At 37.1% G+C, this 23065-nt stretch overlaps 1 protein-coding gene across 4 annotated transcripts; it reads right to left on the bottom strand.

Annotated features, from left to right (window-relative positions):
- Positions 1-518: 518 nt before the first annotated feature.
- Positions 519-19820, bottom strand: LOC121246545 (UTP--glucose-1-phosphate uridylyltransferase-like). 4 transcript variants are annotated; one of them, XM_041144720.1, is made up of 19 exons: positions 19031-19818; positions 18797-18900; positions 18598-18688; positions 17366-17426; positions 17207-17284; positions 17061-17134; positions 4980-5052; positions 4830-4887; positions 4686-4732; positions 4509-4574; positions 3631-3663; positions 2696-2733; positions 2540-2615; positions 2436-2468; positions 2266-2349; positions 2069-2167; positions 1885-1989; positions 1002-1073; positions 519-853 (listed from the first exon to the last, which is right to left on the bottom strand). In XM_041144720.1, the coding sequence occupies exons 1-19, from the start codon at positions 19687-19689 to the stop codon at positions 827-829; spliced, it is 1878 nt and encodes a 625-aa protein (XP_041000654.1). In that variant the 5' UTR covers positions 19690-19818; the 3' UTR covers positions 519-826. The 4 variants fall into 4 exon arrangements, 1 of the variants encoding a protein (XP_041000654.1); XR_005937129.1 differs by lacking the exons at positions 519-853; positions 1002-1073 and having other exon boundaries at positions 2069-2163; positions 19031-19819; XR_005937130.1 differs by lacking the exons at positions 519-853; positions 1002-1073; positions 1885-1989; ... (6 more) ...; positions 4509-4574; positions 17061-17134 and having other exon boundaries at positions 19031-19819.
- Between the last annotated feature and the right edge of the window lie 3245 nt (positions 19821-23065).

The raw sequence follows: 23065 nt of genomic DNA, 5'->3' as shown, positions 1-23065 counted from the left end.
CAAAATGTCCACAATTAAGGTTAAATTCATAAATGACATTTATTGAAACTATTTAGATTCATATCATATTTTTATTGAAACTAATCAATGAACTTATATTTTATACTCTTTTATACATTATATAAAATACTTGAATTGCATCAAATATGATTTTTAATACTTTTATCAATATTGAAATATCCAATTCAAGATTGTCATAAATCACCTGAATCACCAGATTCATTGAATCGGTCTTTACGCGATTCCGATTTTTCAAGCCTTGAGTAAAACAATAAATATTTGGATCATTTAATGTCAAAAATTTGAAGGCTGAAAGCCAAAATATAGAATTTAAATATGGACTTGTTTTAAAAAGAAAGCTGCATAATTTGTCGGATCAATATTTTGTTGATCGGTGTTAGATGTATATATGACAGCCACTCGGTTTATAACTTTAATTGACTTCAAAAGAGCATTTTTTCATTGATACACTTTCTTTAACCGATAATGTCCTATTAGTAAAAGGATGCAGGCAATACTGCTCAAAATCAATTGCTATTGAGGATGGAGTTGCAGTTCCAGCTCCAAAGAGATCAACCTTGTCTTGGTGAGACCCCGATGAATTATTACACTACAGGGATTCAAAATTCAAAGAAAACGGAATAACCTTCATGTGTTAATGCCCTTAGAAGGTGCATTGCGTCCTTTGCATTCTGGGGAAAAACTAATGCAATGTGAGCGACTCTAGCTGCAACAAAGGCAGCTCTTACCACTCGAAACGAAGATATTCGGCAGCACATTCTATCTACCAATTCCTTGCAGCTTATCCAAATCACTCACTAGAGACTCAAACGTCCATAGGTTCACAGATATCCTGGATGACAAAACAAAACTTTGTTTCATTCAACTAAACTGAACTTATAACAACCAACTACCCCTACCACATCCAGAAATTTCGGGTTTTTTTTTTTTTTTTTTTTTTCTAAAGAAAACAACTCAAGATGTGTAACATTGGTGAGTACCTTATCCTGGAGTACTACTCCATCAGGAATTTCCACCTTCATACCAGGTTTCGCAACAACATTTACTCTCCCCTTCAAAAACGAAAGCATTATAGCAGAGGAAAGAAGTTATAAGGACACTAAAAGATTGACCACAAAAGCGTATTATCTCCCTTAAAGCTTTATTATGAATGGTTATATTATTTGCAGAAGTAAGAAAAGTTAGATATTAATTCAGCCCCGTGCAATATTAAAGCATGTACACACAGAACATGTTCTTAGTTTATGACATGGAACCTCAGATGCTTTGAATGTTGATTGTGACATGGAGCAAATGGTTACCAAGCATGAAGGAAACATAAGATATTCTCTTAGTTTATGAGTTGCAACATATACCTCTTAACACGTCTAACACAAAAACAGGATTTCTTTAAGACAAAAAGGCAAAATGGAAATTTTCAAGGGCAAAAACAAAATCCAAAAGTAAAACAATAGTGGAATCAGCACCAAACTTTTTTGACAGTATCAGAATGCAAGACAATGAAAAGCAGTGATTTTGTAATCAAAATCACAAGACTAGGTATTGAAGTAACCACAGTACTCCCACATAACCCAAAAATGCTTTTTTGATACGTAATACAAATTTCATTAAAAAGGCGCAAAACATGAAGTCCATGGAACAGGACGTATACCAAATAAACAACCCATCTAGGAAAACAAAAGGATTCAAGAAAATCATGGAGATTAAGCCCATGAAAGTCTATAGAAGCTGTCCATAGGAGAAGAGTATTTAAAAAGGTCTTGAGATCCTCCATCATCCGTATATTGAACTAAGAAACAATGGAACAAGCAACAATTCACTGAAAGAAGCATTAAAGTGGTCCAGAGGGAGCATGTAAAATACCTTGAGAGTTATATCTGTTCCAAACCACACATCACCGTTTACCTTCAAGCTATCCAGCTCAATGATGCTAGGAATGGACCTAAAGCGACTTAGGAAGTCACTTACCTGAGAAAGAAGGAAATAATCACACAAAAAATACAGAATGTAAATGCAGACAAAGTAGTACCATTAAACAAATTTTCACCTTTCCAAATTCAGGGCCCAAAGAAATTGAAGGATTTACAGGATTCGTTCTCGCTGTATTTCGAACTAAAATGCCATTGCTATAGGTGTACAGATCTGACTGCAGAAATAATTCAATATTTTAATAATATTACTAAAAAAATATCCTAGGATCATAACAAAAATTATAGTTTAGAATTTAGACATTCATTAACCAACCTGGAGAAGAAGTAAATCTGATGTTCCATTGATCGGAAGAAAACGAGTTTGGGGGACATTAACACAAATTGCACGATCAAAGAACTGGGTCAACCATAAAAGTGACAGTCATGTAAAACTCACCATAAAGAAAGTGCAGAGAACATAAGGATTATGGAATAGAAAGATACCCGTATTACTGAACCAGCTGCTGTTTCTCTACCCTGGAAACAACAGAAACTTCATCAATTGCTTGTACTAAACATCCTTCAATCTATGAAAATTACCATGGTACCTTAGTGATAAAATCTTTCTCAAACTTTAGTGAATCAGTATCCAAAAGTCTTTTAGTTGCTTTCAAGTTCACCCACCTGTAGAAAATAACACATTTAGAAGTTAAAGGCATCGGAAGTTTCTGCATGGCAAATACACAAGGTTTTGTTTCACTCACAGGCTTCTTGTATCAATAAGTTTAAACTTGTCCGTCGACTTGAATTCGCCCATCCAGAAAATTAAAAGGAGGATTGTTAAGTAGAAGGAACAAAGCATGATGCTAAATCAATACTTGATAATTAAAAAAAAAAATTGAAATACAGAAATGAGAATCCCAGTACAGAATTCCACTATAGGAGTAAATGAGTAATCAATAAACAAGATAGGGACTCCAGACACTTCTTCACCCCAAGAGACTCTTTGATGTCTCTTCCTCTACCAACCTATAAGTGCTCGTGAAGGAGGGAGGAGCTTCAGCTCCGTCGCTCCAGCAGCACATCTGCCCACCCTCTGTTCGTTGCCCCATAACTGCCTTGCTCGCCCTCACTCCACCTCCTTCATGCCCTACTCCACCTTCCCATGCCAAGCATGCCTCACACCATGCATGTGACCCGCCTCTTCAGCAGACATTCCAGCCTTGTACTATATTCTCCTATTTGATCTTTCCATCTGCCTCTCCATAGGTCATGCACTCTCTTTTGCCTATGGATATGGCCAAATCTAACATCACTGCAGGGCTCCAACCGCTGGGCACCACCCTTGCTGGTGACGAAAGAGTTCCTCTCCATATCCCCCACACCATTGCTTACAGCACCATCCTCTGTTGTTGTGTCCCAGCATCTCTGATTAAGATGCAGGAGCTTCGCAAAGCAGCCTAATGCTAGGAACTGCTTCACAAACTACCACTTCAAGGGGCCTTCTTCTTGGCTAGTAGGTAAAGAATATGCTGGACTGGACCACATCATTGTCCATTTCAGGATTGTTTATGTATATTTTGTGTTCTTATTAATGTTATATTATTTTTTAAAATAATGCCTTATTATCTTCCCTTTAAAAAGGGCAGGGAATCCAAACAATAATACTAGAAAGAAAAGTAGGAGTAAAAAAACTTACATGTGGAACAGGTTTCCTTGAAATTTCAGTAAGCTGCATGGTAATAAGAAAAAAAAAATAGTGAATTAAAGCTTTTGTCAAAAAACAAATTCCAAGTTAAAGACGCCTGATGGATTTTAAAGTCACTCCCTTAACCTCATTCCCATTCTTAAGGGAAAAAGATGAGATATTCAAGCTAAAGCTCATTAGCAAATATATTTTCAACCATATACAGCATACATGATTAATTTATCAGGTCTCAATGCGACCCCAATGCCCAATTACTCCACCAATACTGGCTATCAATCAGTACAGTTTGCATCCCAGGTTTTAGACAAGATAAAAGGATGGACCCGTTTTAAATCTGTTTTACCACTTTAGAGTCGGACCATCTTCAGATCTATAAAAATACATGCTTTTGAAATGGCATAGGTTTGAAATGTATGCTTTCATAACTGCCGACAACCAATTATAATTAATGTTTATGCATGCTTCAATTAGAGTGGAGAACGTGTGCAAATTGCAAGGATAAGCCTGAAATTTGAGGTTTCATGTGTATATGGCAAGAACATTTGTTTAGTATCTGATGAATTAAATATTTTGCACTTGAGCTATCCTTCTGCCTTTTTTCAATAAAATCCTCATTTAGCTATCAGAAACAAAAAATTTAAAAAAAAAAAAAAATCATTGTCCTATGATGAGAGTGGAAAGTGAATCCAATACAAATAGGACTTTCAAATTTAGGGTTATACTTGCACATTGGACTCATATTTTATGCTGCAAATAGTCTAATAAGCATTAGTCATTTTACTGAAATGAAAAGTTAATGCTAACTTGGTGACCAACTAAATCATTACCAAAAGAAAGCAAGCCACTTAGGCCAGCCAAATACCACCTACCTGGAAATTTTGTTGCTCTGAATTAAGAATACCGTTATTCATATTGAATGAGGGGGTCTGGGTGACCTGAAGAAAACGTGAAAACTTAATAAATACAAAAATAAAGATGAGCCAAAGAGGTATAATGAATATAAATTTTTTTTTATATGTATAATGAATATAAATACACTTGCATACCTCCATACAATAATCGATCTTGTTTTGAATCAAATGATTTAAAATTTCTAAACTCCACTTAAGTTGCACAATGATCAAAATAAATTTCTAAACAAAAGTCCAAGAAATAATGAATGAGAACTGCATTAAGAAAGACAAGGATACTTGGGTCAATGACAGCAGCAACATTATCTGAGCCAACCACAAGAACATACTCCTTACCCTGGAAAGATTTTTGAAGAAGTCACTTTTACATTATTTAAAAAAATGAAGAAAAGAAAAAGGAAAGACATGTAAACAATAACATAACTAAACCTGTGATAATAGCACATCAAGGGTTCCACTGTTCATCAAAGAAAGGAACACAGCATCGTGGTCAAAAGAATACCTTCACGTGCACAAAATTAGCAGAGTCAATTAAAAGCTTCCTACTAATTGCCGAATGAAACCAAATATTTATTTTGATCGGTTTTTTTATTAACCAAATATTACCTATCGAACAATAAATGAGAGATAAAAGGAAAAAAAAAAGTAAAAGGAGTTCAGGACTTTGACTGTTCTTTTATAGGTAATCATAAATTTTACTGATAATTTTAATTGGCATATCCCAAGTGCACAGGTTATATACAAGAGAAATACCGAGTTAGATTAGGAGCCAATAAAAGGAAGTTATGTAGACTAAATTGATAAATACATAGCAAATCGCCCCAAAGGAACAAAGTTCTGGAAAAGAAACTTCTGAGACCATCTAATGTCTGCTCACAATCTTCCAAGTTTCCGTCATTCCTTTCGTTCTAGATACACCACAAGGCACAAATGGGTGTCATCTTCTACTACCTTTCTAGGCATAACCTATGCTAATAATTTTTTGACAGTTTACTATTGCATTAAGAATCATTTTTTTGACAATAATTTTTTCTGAATCAAGTAGGCATAGCCAAGCCGTAACCTTCCTCAACCCATACCCTAGCTGTAACCCAGCTCAGCCCCACACGGCAAAGGCATGGAGACAACCAACAAACATCCAAGCTTCCATCACGTACGGCACACTGTGAGCCCATCCGCCTCTCTCCTCCACGGACGTGAAACGAGAAGCAGGCACACCCCCCCCCCCCCTCTCTACACGGACAACCTCTCTCCACCTCAGCTATGACACCCTCCTTGTTGCTGCACCAACGCGGCAAACAGCGTCCAAAGCTCAGCCCGATAGATGTTTGCACCAAACCGTAAACCACCACCCTCACGGCAGCACCTCAACCAACCAAGCAAAACTACATCTGCAGCCACCAGCATACAAGCAGAATACCACTGTCACACAATATAAGCAAATATATAGCCCTTGTTTTATGACACCAAAACAGAGCACCTCCCCCCACCCCCACCATGAGCCGCAGCTTCACAGTTTTCTTTTCCAAGCCACTCAGCCAACCACCAAGAGAGGAAGCTAGCTAGTCAAAACAGAGCAAGTTTTCTTGCTCCTCAACCCAGCTCTGCCCTGCATGACCATCCACCTCTATTAAAACCACTGTAAGCCAACTCCTAAGGTAAACACAACTCCTAAGAGAAACACAACTCCTAGGGCAACTATGACTCCAAGTCACATTCAAACACTCCACTAAACCCACAACACTAGGACTACCACACCCCTTGGACTCCACACCATCCAAACTCTATTTATAGATCCCATATGAAAGCCTACCTACCATTACACAAGCCCTAAGAATAACGCCTCCAAGGCCATGAAATTCTAATTGTTAATGCCAAAAAATCGCACAAGAAGCCGGAACGGAAGAAAGAGTCATTTAAGGCCTACTGAAGTAGTCCAAGACTAGATAAGGCGGTTTGAAGCCCACGATGGCGGTTCGGAGCGGTGGTACGGTGCCTGTACATATATCCATAGCAGTGAATAGAAAATAAATACAAAAAATATAAATAGAGATGGAGACACACAGATTTACTTGATTTGGCATAGGGCCTACATCTACAGATCGTTTGAAGGGCAAATCCACAATAATATGGATATTTTACAATCTCTCATGTTCTCTTCTTTCTCTCTGTACAATGGAGGTTGGAGACTTCTTTTCTAGAGAAGACATTCTGGAGCTCTTGTTCTGAGGTTAAAGATGACCTCTGTGTTCTCGTCATAGTCACTTAGCCATCTGCCAAAAGTCCCTCTTTCATCTCATCTCATCCCTCTTTACTCTAGCCCTTGGGAGCGGTGATGAAGGGCTGCTTTATGTCACCACTCGCATATTTGCCTACTCCTCCTTTCTCCTTTTTCTCCCTTTTACCCTGACACCTGCCTTCCCCTCTTGTCTTGTCCCCCATGCGTATCTGTCCTTTGTCTCACTTGTTGCTCCTCTTTCTCTCTCTCTCTTCTGGCCTTTGTTTTTCCTTGTCCACTCCTTGAGTCCCACTTGCCTCCTAATGGTGGCCCTTTAATGGGCTAGGCCTGATATGGACCTATTATTTTTACCCCCTTCACTAATCATCATAGCACCTCCAAGGGCTTAGAATGCATCTTTATACACGGGATTGGACAAGCATACATATAGGATGATTACTTGAATGAAATCATGCATATTTGTGGACTTAGACCCACAATATTGATGATTTAAACATAGGGACATATTTTACAAAGAGAGATCATGAGCAATTCGGGTGACATGTAGCATAGTCTTGAACATGGATGGATGCATTAAGGTTCAGATTATATGAACTTGCATTAAGTGTTAATAGCATGAATAGTCATAGGTTCACTAGGCAAGATTAGATTTGAAGATCTTAGGGTTGGTTTGGATTCAGAGATGAGTTAAGATGGTTTTAGATGAAAGATGAAAGTTGAAAAAAAATATTGTTATAATATTATTTTTTAATATTATTATTTTTTTTGGGATTTGAAAAAGTTTGAATTGCTTATTATATTTTGTGTGAGAATTTAAAAAAGTTATAATGATGAGATGAGATGAAACACTTTTTGAATCCAAACGGGGCCATAGAGTACATAGGTATGAATTATGATGAAGGATGATGGACTAAGATGATTAAAGTGAACCAAAAGCTAAAAGTTAAGGGCTAATTGAATGTTTAGAACCTCAAAAGGTATTCAGGCAGTCCGGTAGTCCAACTAGAGAAGGTTTAGTCTTTAAAGTGATGATATACGAGATTATAAATTGACGTGATTACATATTTATTGGATAGGTGATTATCGATGTGCTAATTGTTGTTTAGAGTTGCAAGGTAAGTGATATGATCACGCCCTTCGTTGTCACGGATGTTTTCTATGTTATGTAGGTAATAAGATCGTGCCATTTGGACACACATATTTTACAAAGCTGTGTTAGTATTTATGATCATGCCTTTCAAATTGCATATTTTTGAAAAGCAATTATGAATGTATTTTATAAATGAAAAGCTCATTGGTCATGTCATGGTTTTTAAAGGAATGTTATAGGTAAAGCCTATTCATTGAAGCTCCTTTTATGTACCCAAGTCATGATAAATTTCTCAAGTCATGATAAATTTCTAAATGCCATGATCTTATGCATAAGTTTCATGTTAGTTGTATGACACGTGCATCAAGATATTTTATGAAAGGCCATGATTTTAAATGAAAAAACGTATATCACGGCATTTTATGAAAGGTTATTATTTCATTTAAAATCTATGATATGATAAGGTATGATGAGGCAAGACAAGACAAGAAAGTATGCATGTATGATTATAATAAGGTATGACTTTTAAGATACGTAATGGTCTATGTTATTGCATTACCAGGATGTACACGCTCGTAGTGCACCCAGTGTTGTCATTCTTATGTACGGATTCTCAGCCCATGGTCACGTGTGGAATCATAATTTTCAAGACTCACTAACCCTAACTTACGAGTGTCGACAGCGGATACTAGCCTATAAGGACAAGAAAAAGACAAGTTAAAAAATTTCATGCACAGTTCATATCCATTTTCATGTTCATGTTAATTACGAATGTAACTATCAGTATGCATGTTTTCCAAGAAACCTTATGTTTATACTATATTTATTATACGATGTATTGCTTCTTGAGTATTAGACTTATTTTTGTATGTTTTTATGTTTTAATCACTCAGATGATGATCTTTATAAGGATGGAGCTGCAGGACAAGACTTGGCCCAAGGAGGCGAGGGACAGGCCTAGAAAGTATATGACATGCTCGATTTTATAATTTTCAATTTAATAAGTTATTTTGTTAAGCACATGAGACAATTGATTTTAATAAGTGTTTCCACATACTCACTTTTAAATTTTAAGTATTTTAATAAAGAATGACTTTGTTTATTTTATGGGATCTTTTGTACCTGGCATTTCATTAAGAAACAAAATTTTATATTTAAAGGTAAAGTTATTAGCATACCACTTCTCCTTTCCTAAAAGTGTCATTATTCTTAACCCTAGGGGGACGGAATGTTACAAAACTGCAAAATGTGTGGGGAGCGAAAAATCTGGACAAAAGTCAGTGCACATAACCCTTTTTCTTGATCTCTCAAACTGTGCGAGCATTAAATTCTCTCACTCTCAAACTACTCAAAAACTCGTGTGTAAATTCAAGATAACACCCAACAAAATAGAGGTCTAGAGGCAACATAACAGAACCAAAAATTGTGTACGATCCTGCACGCAATGCTAATTTTTGTAATGTAAAAACTGAAACAAAATGGTGTTTTTTTTTTCTCTCGGTTTCCCTTTGTTTTTCACTTGCTTTGTCTGAAATAAAACATCTAGGTTAAAAAAAAGGCCCAAAAATCTTGATATGTAACTGAGGTGATGTAACACAGTGGCAACGTAAACTTCACAAGTAACGTAGAAAACAAAGACAATTTATTTAAGTACATATATGTATTAGACCTGCCCATTATAGGTTTAATGATCAAGCAAGTGCAATACAAATGTCACGAGATTTTTGGAGCTTGATTGATGTTGTTATACATATAATCGAAGGTCTTGTCAACAGACTTTGGTCAAGCACATTAAGAAGAGAGATAATTTAGCCACAAAAAAATCTTACAAAAGTAAACCCACAAACTAACGTGACTTAATGTAATACGTTTAAATTGTAAAGCTACTTTTATTGTAAAATAGATCTAACGAATCATATGAAGCCATGTCAGTTTGTGGGTTTACTTTTGTGTGATCTCTTTGTGGCTGTAGCACTTGTCCATTAGGAATATCATAGCAAAGACATAGTAACCTAGAACCCATAGGTCTAAGATTAATATAATAATATTTCAGTTGTTAGGATTATAGGAATGAGAGATTCGTAGGGACCCCAAGGTAAAATATAGTGGACATGAGGGATGGACAAGTGGCATTGAGGAATTAGTGGTCATGTAAGTATGAGATTAAGTTGGACATACTATGAAGGCACGTGTTGGATACCTTCGTGAATCGAGTGTAAGATTAAGGACCCCGAACTTTGGATAGTTCTATTTTTTATTTGTACGACGTTATTATTTTATGTGGAGTTAAGCTAGAAATTTGGGTGAAATTATTATTAGGCTTTTAATAGAACTCTGTGTTGAGATTTACATTTTAGGCTATTGGACCCCTAGAGTGTGTATGATGATCAATATTATGCACGCAAACGAGTATGCCTAAAGGATTAGGAGGTATATGAGGCACCAGACTAATATACTGGAGGATTAGAATCTCGAAATATTAGATTTGACTAAATAATCGAAGATTTAGAATAGAAACATGGAAAGGATATGACGGATAAGTATGTAGGTTGTTTGAGGTACTAAAAAATTCAAATGACGAAATTTTTATAAGGAGGGGTAATTGTAACAACCCGATCCAACGTTATTGAGGATTTAATAAAGATAATTTTATTATGTTATGCATCATGATATGTTTTCATTTATGATTACGATAAGCTATGTAATGACATATGCCACATGCATCACGGTAAGAAAGATAAAAGACAAGTTATGGGCGAAGATTTAAGAATGACTATAAGAGATGCATGGTACCAATACAGTTATACGTGAATGTGCAAGCCACAGACCTAAGCATGGTCTACCATAGTATGTTATGAAGGTATTTCATGAATTCTTCTCAGTTGGAAATTTTGAAAAAAGCCTCAACGCCACTTTTATTACTCTTATTCCCAAAAAGATTGGGACATTGGAGGTAAAGGATTACCGGCCCATTAGCCTTGTGAATGGGATGTATAAGATCATTTCTAATGTGCTTGCAAATCGATTGGAATGAGTTTTGGGACGGATCATTATGAAACCCCAAAATGCATTTGTACAGAGAAGATAGCAAATGGACTCAGTACTCATTGCCAATGAACGTTTAGTGGTAGACTCAAATCGGGTAATCTGGGTCTTGTGTGTAAGTTAGATATGGAGAAGGCCTACGATCATGCCAACTGGGATTTTTTGTTATACTTGCTTAGGCGGTGTGGTTTTGGGGAGAGGTGGTGCACATGGATTAGGTGGTGCATATCAATGGCGCACTTCTCAGTTTTGGTGAATGGCTGCCAAGTGGGTTTTTTTAACAACTCCCAAGGCCTGAGGCAAGTGGATCCTCTGTCCCCACTTCTCTTTGTCATAGTCATAGAGGCGTGTAGTAGAATGATATCAACGATGATTGATAACAGGTTTTTGATGGGTTTCTCAGTTGGTGACATACACTGAGGTACTACTCACATTTCCCATTTATTGTTTGCAAACAATACCCTTATTTTTAATAACACAAAATTATGCCAGATTCAGGCTTTAAGGGCATTTCTACTTTGCTTTGAGGCTGTTTCCAGGTTAAAAGTGAATTTATCCAAGTAAGAGTTGGTTCCAGTTGACAACGTTCATAACATTTGGCTACTAGCTAACACTATTGGCTGTAAGGTCTCTTCTTTTCCTATGAATTACCTTGGCCTTCCTCTGGGGCCGCTTCCAGGGCAAAAACTATTTGGGATATAGTATTTGAGAAAATTGAACGAAGAGTGGCAAGTTGAAAGAGGTTGTATCTGTCGAAAGGTGGTGGGATTACACTAATCAAAAGCACCCTTTCCAACCTATCTACCTATTTTATCCTTATTCTCAATCCCTGCAAGTGTGGCATCATGTATTGAGAAACTGCATCGTGATTTTCTTTGGAGCGGACTTGAGGATGAATTTAAATTCCATCTGGTCAAGTGGAACAAGATATAATCCCCAATCTCTTATGGTGGCTTGAGAATCATAAATCTAAGGGTGTTCAACTGGGCTTTACTTGGGAAATGGCTTTAGCATTATAATATGAAACATGAAGCTCTATAGAAGTCGGTGATTGATTACAAATATAGAGCTTTGTGGTTGTGGTGGTGGTGGTGGTGGTGGTGGTGGTGGTGGTGGTGGTTGGGGGGGGGGGGGGGGGGGGCTGTACTAAGGACGTAAGTGTGGCTTATGGCGCGGATCTATGGAAGCACATTAGACGAGGGTGGGAAGTTTTTGTCTGGCATACTAGAATTGTGATAGGAGAAGGCTAAAGAATTAAATTCTGGCACGACATATGGTGTGGAGATTAAGCTCTTAGGGACTCATTCCCCACAACATTCATACTTGCATGTGAGAAAGAAGCTTCAGTGATAGACCTTATAGAGTGGGATGGTGATTTACTACAGTGGGATGTTAGCTTTACTAGGGCGACCGAAGATTGGGAAGTCAACAATTTTGTAGAATTCTTCCAACTCTAATACCCTATGAGACCAAGCAATCAAGGAGTTGATACTTTGTGGTGGTTACCTGCTAGAAAAGGTATTTTTTCAGTTTGCTCTTTCTATAAGGCCCTCACACAACCGCATAGTAATCTCTTTCCATGGAGAAGAATTTGGAGAAATAAGGCCCTTCCTAGGGTGGCATTTTTTGCATGGACAGCGTCTCTGGGAAAGATTTTGACGATGGATAACTCGTGGAAGCGCAGGATGATAGTGATGGAATGTTGTATGTGTAAGCAAAGTGGTGAGATTGTGGATCATCTTCTACTACACTACGAGATTGCTAGAGCAATATAAGCCAATGTATTCCAACGGGTAGAGCTAAGCTGGGTTATGCATGCTACTGTAGCCAAACTTCTGGCTCGTTGGCCGAACCTCGATAGTATTCCACAAATTGCAACTGTGTGGAAGATGATCCCTATTTGCATTCTATGGTGTATTTGGCAGGAACGAAACAACCGGACGTTCAAAGATAGGGAGCGCTCTTTGGAGGAGATTAGATTACTGTTTATTTGAACTCTCTTTCTTTGGGCCAAAGCTATAGATTTCAATGGTCTCGATTTTCATGCTTTTTTTATTTCTATTTATTCCCCCTAAATAGGGATAATCTCTTGTATACTACCTATGTACTCAGGTTTTGCCTATTCCTACTGATATAATATAATTGTTTGCCTATCAAAAAATAGTTAAGCGGTTCCCCTGTGGCCATAGGCAATGGAACCGGTGCACAACCCTGTACTCGGGGTTAAGGTGTGCTGGCCATTAAAGAAAGGAAGATACAAGTTTAATGAGTTATAATAGTACATGTTACATGTTTATGTTTTTTTTTATCGGTATGTTACACGTTTATGTTGGTTTAAGTAGAAGTATTAAGTACGCACATATTCAACCCAATGTTTATTATGATTACTGTATGATATACTACTTCTTAAGTATTCAACTCATTTTTCTATGTTTTTATTGCTTTAACCACCCCAGGTGAGATCTTTATAGTGATGGAGCTGCAGAATGGGACTTGGCCCAAGGAAGTGTGACAGAGGCCTAGATCATATATAGAGTTTTTAAGTTATGATTTTTATAATACAAAGTTTGAGAAATTTTAATAAGTGCTTCTGCATACTCTCTTTTATATTTTTAGTATTTTAATAACGAATGACTTTATTTAGTATATAGAATATTTTATATCTGGTGCTTCATTAAGAAGAAAATTTTAAAGGCAAGATTAGTAGCACACCGATCCCTCAAATTTCTAAAAATGATGCTATTATTAACACTAGGAGGACGGGGTATTACATAAAGGAATGTCGTTATTTTCTAATGCAATGGCAATTGGTTTTGTTCAACCAAATCGTAAGACCTCGTTTGGTTATACAGATGAGATGATAAATCTATGAATAGTAGTGAAATAATTTGTGAATAGTAGTAAAATTATTTGAGTTAAGATTTTTATGGAATTTTGGGAAAGGAGAGAAAAATTTGAATAAAAAAATTATAAAGTTAAAAGAAAGTTAGAATATAATTTTTTAATATTATTTTCATTTTTGGATTTGAAAAAATTGAATTGTTTTTTGTATTTTGTCTGAAATTTTGAAAAATTTGTAATGATTAGATAATAATTAAATGAAAAAGTTGAAAATTTAAAATTGAAAAATATTTGTGTTTGAATGGTGTTTGGATATTGAGATGAGATGAGATGGTTTTAAAGGTTTGTAAAACCAAACCAAGCCTAAATGCCAAGAACCTTTCATTCCTAAGTAATGTGGGAACCCATTCACCAAACTTCTATCTCCCCACTCATGCCTAGCTCCTCATCAGGGCGGATCGCCATTACATGGCTCAAGTCCTACACTTCTAATTGTGATTTGACTCTAATACCATTTGTAACAATCCAAAAAAAGCCCAAACTATATTTGAGCTTATTCTCAAAAAGGATCAGTCCAAGTTACACTTGGAACTTTCTAGAATCATTATAACCTAGTCTGAAATGGTGCCGGTGGGGAATGTTCCCGAAGTGGCGGCTCTAGTCTCCATTCAACTTTATTGCCTCCACATCCTGCAGTGCCTTGCCAACTAGCCAAGAAATCCACCACTTGAAAGGGCATTACCCAAGCAATGCCTACCCTTGCAAATAACTCATTTCATAAAGCAATCACCATTTTGCAATGAAGAAACAGGTGATTAACTGATTTGCCATCTTTTTTGCACAAGAAACACCAATCTATCATATATAAACCCCTTTTCTTCAAATTATTAGTAGTTAGAACTTTCTCCAATGACACCAACCAGCAGAAAAATGCAACTTTACTGGGCACTCTAGCTTTCCAAATGCATTTCCAGGGGTATGTTGTATTATCATGTCTATTTAACACCTTGTAATAGAAATTCACCGAGAACCTGGATTTATTATCATGAGCCCACTGCATCCTGTCCTCCCTGATCAGATCAATCTTCGAGTCATAAAGCTTTACAAAGAAATCAGCAGCTTCACTCACTTCTAAGTCCTGTAAATCTCTATTAAATTCCACATTCCAATTCAGCATGTTATTAGAGAACAAGTAAGAATCAGCCACAGTGGCCCCTTTATTTTTAGCAATCCTGAAAAGACTAGGAAAAGCTATTTTAAGAGGTAAATTACCACACCAAACATCGTGCCAAAAGAGAATATTTGTCCCGATCCCCACTTTGAAGTAAATGTTTTTAACAAAATCCCCTCATCCCAACCGAATGGACTTCCATAATCCCACCCCAAATAACCCTTTTATTTCATTAGAGCACCAATTCCGCCACATCCTTCCATATTTAGCATCCACAATCTGTTTTCACAATGCATTCCTCTCATTGTTATATCTCCAAAGCCACTTCCCAAGAAGGGCTTTATTAAAAAGCTTTAAATTCTGCACACCTAAACCTCCACAAGACACCGGAGTACAAACCTTATTCCAATTCACCAAGTGAAATTTTCGTTCCTCCCCAAATGCAAGCCTCTCTTTTAGGATGTAAGGTATCTTTTTTACCTCTTCAGTAATTTGGATTACCCTTGGGTGCTTCCTTCAAATCAAAGCTGATTTGGAATGTTGTGATTGAAAAGGTGGAGCGCACGTTGACATCTTGGAAGAGGTAGTATTTATCGAAAGGCGGTAGACTCACATTGATTAAAAGTACTCTCTCTAACCTCCCCACCTATTTTTTGGGTAAATGGTTGTGGCGGTACCAACAAGAAAGGGGGGCCTTGTGGAAGTCTATCATTGCTGGTTGGTGAAGCATGGGGTGGTTGGTCCTCGAATGAGATACGCAGCTTACATGGGGTAGGTTTGTGGCAAAACATTAGGAAGAGTTGGGAAACTTTCAAGAGACATATACATATTGTTGTGGGCAATGGCTCTTGCGTCAAATTTTGGCGATTTTGGCATGATAAATGGTGTGGTGAACGTTGTCTCAAAAACACCTTCCCTGCCATATTTGAGTTAGCACGAGTAAAGGATGCAACGATAGCAAACCTTTTGGCTTTTTCTAGTGGCTCCCCTCGATGGAATATGGACTTCACTAGGGCAGCCCAAAACTAGGAGTTGGAGGTTATCTCAGACTTCTATGCGGCACTGTATTCCGTACGTATGACCAAGGGTACTATGGACAGGATGTTTTGGAGCCCTTCCAACAAATGTAAATTCACAGTCAGATCATTTCACAAAGTTTTATCGAACTCAGGTAGACCCACATTCCCATGGAAGAGCATCTGGCAAACCAAAGCTCCTCAAAAGCAACTTTTTTTATTTGGACAGCAGCATTGGACAAAATTCTCACCACAGATAATCTAAGGAGATGTCGGTAAATAGTATTGGATTGGTGTTACATGTGTAAGAAAAATGGTGAATTAGTTGATCATCCGTTTCTACATTACGAGGTGGCTACGACCACGTGGACTGATTTTTTTTATAGGACTTGGTTTATCATGTGTCATGCCTGGTAGATTGGTGTACTTTCTAGCATGCTAGAGAGGCCCTCGAGGAAATTCACAAGTTGCAGTAATATGGAAAATGGTCTCCATATGTACGTGTTGGTGTATTTGGTGGGAGTGAAATGATAGAAACTTCGAAAACCACGAGAGAACAATGGAGGAGCTGAAAGTTTTTTTCTTTAAAACATTGTTTTCTTGGGTGGGGGCCATTGTTTGTAACAGATTTAATGTCTATAATTTTCTACTTTCAATTGTAAACCATAGCTAGGTACTTCTCATGTATACTACCTGTGTGTACTTGGGCTTTGCCTATTATTATGACTAAAACTTCTTGATTACTGATAAAAAAAAAAAAAAAAAAATCATTATAACCTAGATTATAATCCACATAATGTCCGGGCTTACATTTTTTTAATTTTAATTTTTTATTTTTGATCAAATGGAAAATGATGGTTTTGAGATCTTTAAATATTCATACTATAATAGTTCTATCTTTCATTTCCATAAAAAAATAAAAAAACTTGGGCTTTCTTGGTTGTAACATAACATGCATTCAACATATATTAATTAATCAATTAATTAATCAAGTTATCATGTTTTCAAGATAAAAGAACATTAATATTTTTTTTTATTGGTATAAAAGAACATTAATATGGTTGTATACTGAATAAGAAGAGGGATAACAATGCAAAAGACGACATACGATTCATTCTCACTAGTCTGTCCATCAAATGATTTCAGCATCACAATGTTTGACTTGGGATATTTCTCCAAAACCTAAATTACACAGGTTGCAATGAGTAGATTCTAGAAATATCCACAAATAAAGGAATGAAAAACAAAACTTACCTTCACCGTATCGTCATTTGTTTTGCTTGTGTTCATAAGAAGCAAAGGAATATTGCATCCGTAATTGGAGTTGAGAGACTACAAACAATTAAAACATGAGGATATGTTCAAACCATGACAAAAGATGAGGCAAAAAGAGCCAAACACTGAGTCACTGACCTCAATTCTATTAACAATCATGTCCAGAAGTGTCATCCCATTACAAACTTCAACTGCAGACCTACGTAAAAAATATGACAATAATAGGAAATTTATAAATTCAACAGCGGACTCGCAAAGAATGATTCTATGGAATTCTACAACAAAACCATAAATAAGGCACATTAAGTCCACAGGCACAAATAAACCTCCACTTTAGAAATGCTATTAACTATTATCATCATGCTGTAGGGAAAAAAAAAGGTTGGCACGCTCTATGAATATACAGACAAGCTACAAGCATAGCCTACTAAACAAGTTGTCCTATTTTTAATTTATAACACATTTGCCAATTATCATAATAATTATGGCGATGCTGCAATGATTCAAGCCCATATCTGTATTTTAGGTAAAGATTTTAAGTTTTCCACAAAATTCAAGCATGCTTCATTAGAGAACTTTATGATCTTGAAAAACTAGAAAAATATTGGAAGAAGCTGGATTGTGTTATTCTATGGTCATTTGGTTATATGACTGACGTATAAGTTATAGATGAAACAAAATTAAAGACCGCCATGTTGGTTTCTTTAAATGATTATCAACATATGAGACTATACATGAAAAATAGTGGGGAGGGCAGATAAGTCCCAACTATACCCATAAGCCGAAGCTGCTGAACAATTTCGGGTAACAACAGATCTCTTTTGATAGGTTGGGTAAAGACAGATGGCAGATCTAGGAAACATCACAATGAAATTTCAGGGATGACAAAAAGACTAACTGAAAGTAAAGAAAAAATATACATAAAATGCAATAATCAAGCTAAGACCTTTTTCTCATACAGAACCCTTGACCATTCAATTTAGAGATAAATGCTTTAAAAGAAAAAGATGGACATATAGAGTCAAGGAAGGATGTCACTTGTCAATAACCAATAATTCACGTGGCCATACAACAAGAAGAATGAATCACCACAATAACTTCTCATGGTTTCAACTTCAAGATAAGCAATTGTAATGTTTAAAAACTATAAAAGATGACAAATCAATTCCATGATTTTTAAGTCCACAGGTGAAACCCTCAACATATGCAATTCTAATTATATTGGCAAGAATTCATATCAATAAGAATGCCTGCCACACAACTGAATGGACTACTGTGATTGAATCTTTGTCCATTCATTAGAGGAGTCCACCTCATCAAAGATAAGGATATCGAAGCATCAAATGTTTCATTAAGTAATATGGTCTTACTTAGGGCCATCAAAACCCATCTCGGTACCCAAAGCTCCATTGAACTTCAGCACAACGAGTTTATCCAAAAGCTCCTTAATTTCATCTCTATCTACATGGACAAAATAACATCGTTAAAAGGTATACTGAGCAGCTGAGCTCATTAGCTTTTACATGGACTACAAATACTAGAAAAATGACACATGCACGAATGCATTACCTCTGGAAATCGGAGCCAGGCTCTCCCAAGGAACAACTAGCACTTCATCCCTAGAAAATTCGACATTCCCGCTCTTGCCCTCCTCAATGCGTTTCACTGCCTCACTGTCAGAGCCACAATTTAGGAACCCACACAAACCAAAAAACTCATAATTTGTTTCAAAAAGTGAAACACAAAAAGAGTGGGATAAAAAGAACTTAAACACGAACTAATTATGATAAGATTCATCTATACCCGTTTTCCTTCTTGGAAGGATGATCAGCCCTAGTAGAATCTTCTTTTGGCGTGGTGCCTAACCTCTTCTGCTCCAACAGAAAAGTCTTGGTGATCAAATTACAGAACAAATACACAAACTGCACGGAATCATTGGCAGGAACTGGGTAGGCGATACGCTTATAAATATCGAGCGGCATGGTGGAGTCCACGAGAGCCACGACCGGAATCTGCAGCTTATCGGCCTCCAAGACCACCGAAGATTTCCTCTCCGTGTCGAGGATGACAACGCAATCAGGAAGCTGCGGAGGCGCGAAGCAGAGCTTCTTGTTGCGAGAGCGGAACTTCTTGGGGCTACGACTGTTGGTGAGGAACCCACCAGTTCGCCAGAGCGAGTTCTGGTTGGGGTTGTAGAGCTCGATCTTCTTGGTCATCTGGTCGAAGATCTCGTCGAACAGCGGGTTGGTGTTCACGAACATGAAACGGGCGTTCAGGCGGGCCAGGGAACCAATGAAGGCGCAGGCGTTGCGGAGGGAGATCAGGGTTTTGTCGGAGTCGATGATGGCCATGCCGTTGCGGATGCCGTAAGTGTAGACCTTGAAGTGGTCGACGGCAACGCGCCGACCCATGTGAGCGTTCGTGCTCAGAAGCTTCTGGATCACAACAGAGTGGATTGTCATTGCTCACTCAGATTATCACATCGGAGTGGAGAATGCAGGGGTTTAGGGTTTATGGCCGCAAACGTTAACTCTGGAAATGGAAACCGGAGATGACTTGGAAACGACCCGCGAATCCTCACGGGTTAACCACACCCGAAATTAGTGGTTTGAATTTAATGTCGATTAACTTCAATGAGTTAATTCGACAAGATAAAATTAATAAATCGATCAATCGAATAATAGTATTATTTATCTTTTTTTATTATTAAGAATATGTGATATTAATACTATTATTTGATTACATTATATCTCAAACTATTAAGGTCTCGTTTAGATGTAAAAAGTGTTTCATTTCATCTCATCATTTTAATTTTTTTTAATTTTTACATAAAATATAATAAATAATTCAACTTTTTCAAATTATAAAATAATAATAATATTAAAATATAATATTTTAACAATATTTTATTCAATTTTCATCTCCACTCACTATCCAAACAACACCTAAATCTTTTATTAATATTATTAGTTTGGATATTAATAATAAAATATTTTACCATGAATCTAATTGTAATTGTGAATTATTTATATACTTAACCTTATATTATATATGAAATTATAACCCTTAGGGGTAGGCTAAGTGGTAAAGACCTTGACTTGGAGGTATGCTCCCACATGTTTAAAGTTTAAATCCCTTTCGGTGCAAATAATCTCTAGGAGCCATTGGACTAAGGGATTTTTTCCTTAAATTACCCAATGTACACTTGAAGGAAACTCGTTGTCGAGCGTCTGTACACTCTCAGGATTAGTCGGGACGTTGTTCCTGTACACCCGGTGCCAATAAAAAAAATATTATATATGAAATTATATTAATTATGTTAAAAATTAAATATACAAATCAACTCAATCTATTTATATGAAACGTGTGAAGTGGATTAAACGAGTTAAAACAGGTTAAATGGGTTGTGTGTAGATAAACCAAATCGTGAGGACCTCGCCAATGCAATGGGACAAACCACCAATGGAATTGAGTGAAAGGAAAAGACGAGAAACCACTTCATTGGTTTGGTGAAAAATAGCCGTAGGTGCTGCAAAGTGCCGCTAGAACAGCATATGGGCAAGCAACACCATGCAAAAAGCCTGATTGACACGTCTTGGCACAAGCTGATAAAGGACTTTTCACCTTATGGTAGGAGAGTTAGAAAAGTGGCCAAACATGCAAGGGCGAAGAATGAGTGCAAAGCGAGTGACAATTGAGGACAAGACCCTTGCTGACACACATGAGCCTTCCAAGACTACTATAAAACGATCAGAAAGTGGCAGATTCATACGTAATAGCCCACATCCCAGCTGAAGAGTCACATCAGAAGTGAGTTTGCTGAAAGGATTGCAACTTAGCAGATCATATCATTCGAACCCAGAGGTATGGTCTAATGCCACGTGGGAGACCTTCAGTAAGAGAGAGACTGGGGATTGGGCATAAGGTAAGCCGCAAGGATGTGCAGACCATATATTGTCAATCTATCTCTATCATCTTGCAGTAGGAAGATCGAGACTAAAGGACTCATATATAGTCCCATCTGGAGTGAGAAGAACACCTGACGCACCCATGCTATAAAAAGGTTTAGGACAAAAGCAAAAAGCTCACTTTTGAGATCGTAAGCACCTAAAAGCCCTTGGAGTCTGATTCTTCAGAGGAAGTTGGAGACTTCAGAGCAGACAAGGAGAGGAGTACCTACGGCTATTTTTCACCAAAGCACAGTGCCACAATAAGATTGTGAGGTAGGTTAACTTCTTAGACAGTACCGAGGAATGGAGTAAATGTTGTGTGAGGATGTTAAGGAATTTTGGCTCATGCATATTTCCACTTTCTGACCATGCATAATCTCCCCTTTTCAAACTGTGAAGTAATAAATGTTTCACTATTATGTTTACAAATATTTCACTTCGTGTTTATAAGTTTTTAATGCACTTTTGTTGGTGAAATCTCTGTGTGAGTATCTATATCCCCTGTGTGAATAATCATATCATGTGTCAATCATCATGGAACAGGATAGAGAATTCCCTGAACCATTCCAGCGAGACCTCGTGATAGACGGGATAAGAAATCCCCTAACATATCATGTGCTGGTGTCTTAGAGTTGGTTGACCGGGTAGACATTTTTCCAGTACAAAATATATATCTTTGTGTGAGAATTGACTTGTGTTGGGGTATAGGTGAGTTGACTTGCACCATGTTGGTCGAGTGGGATAGATTCTCCAATTTTGAATGATGGAGTGGCTCATCCCCTGTTGGCCTATTAGGAGACATGTATGTGTGATGAATATCTATGTAATGACTGTGAACTTTTGTGTGACTAGTGTTATGGGTTTTACGTACTTGAGAAAAGGGTGATTCATTGCCTTGGCGACATGCATAATTACGTATATATGTATTGAGTCTTATGATAGATGATGATTTCTTGCCATGCTTATATAAATGTATTTTACCAAGAGGGTGACTCTTTGTCATGTTTTCGAATACATGTGGTATTGCCTGATAGGGTGATTCCTCACCACGCACTAACACATGCATTCACCCTTGTTTTTTTACTGCATAAAATTATTCATTGCATATTCACGAACGTTGTTTCTCATTAGCGGTGTTGTCATTGATGTCTAACATGCCCGTGGTTTCAACATTAGAACCATAAACTTTAATGCAGAGGTAGATCCAAGAGTAATACCTGAGAAGAAAGAGCAAACCCAACACGAGTGGTAGGCGAGTAGACCCATTTCCTATTGTAGGGTTGGTCAGTTGAGGGAGATGTATTTGTAATTGGTAGGCAAGCAAACATTTACCTTCGATCAACCTTATTTTGGAGATACAATTGAACAACTGCTTATGTATATAAATATTTAAGAAATGATGTGATATTGCGGATATCATGAGAACAAAATTATGGTTTCTTTTAGATTTTTGATATTATATCGTTTAACCTTTAGACTAAACCCTTATCTTTATGCCGTGAACCGTTTAACTTTTCCTCACATGTACACATCCTAACGAATGCTTCATACCTATCCCGATTTAAACAATGGGTATGGTTGTATGGTTCGCACCCTTGGCATCATGGATCTTGGCCAAGTCCTTTATTGAGAAACGAGGCGCCACAGCTTAGTATTAATGAGTATTTATACGACTCTGGGCAAATCCACATTGTCACATAAGGAGAGTACCAGAAACATAGGATCGATTTTTAGTATCATAAGCTTGAATTTTAGAACATGGCAGGCTTAAACAATGTTTAGAGAGCAAAAGTTGAGTCAGGAAGTGATAGGTTTAGGTTATGTGGCAAAGTCTGAGCATGGTGCGATTGATAGTTCCACAAGGGACAATCACCAGGGGAAGAGAGAG

Source organism: Juglans microcarpa x Juglans regia, chromosome 1S (assembly GCF_004785595.1).
Source record: "Juglans microcarpa x Juglans regia isolate MS1-56 chromosome 1S, Jm3101_v1.0, whole genome shotgun sequence".
NCBI lineage: Eukaryota > Viridiplantae > Streptophyta > Magnoliopsida > Fagales > Juglandaceae > Juglans > Juglans microcarpa x Juglans regia.
This window is presented reverse-complemented; position numbering and strand designations above follow the sequence as displayed.

Bases quoted from the DNA above. Each gene is read 5' to 3' on its own strand.
- LOC121246545 (XM_041144720.1), bottom strand. From the start codon at position 19,689: ATGACAATCCACTCTGTTGTGATCCAGAAGCTTCTGAGCACGAACGCT. The intron at 18,689-18,796 runs GTAATGCATTCG...TTGTCCATGTAG, and splicing joins CCTGGCTCCGATTTCCAGAG to ATAGAGATGAAATTAAGGAG. The intron at 5,053-17,060 runs GTATGTCGTCTT...GTGCACGTGAAG, and splicing joins CAGACTAGTGAGAATGAATC to GTATTCTTTTGACCACGATG.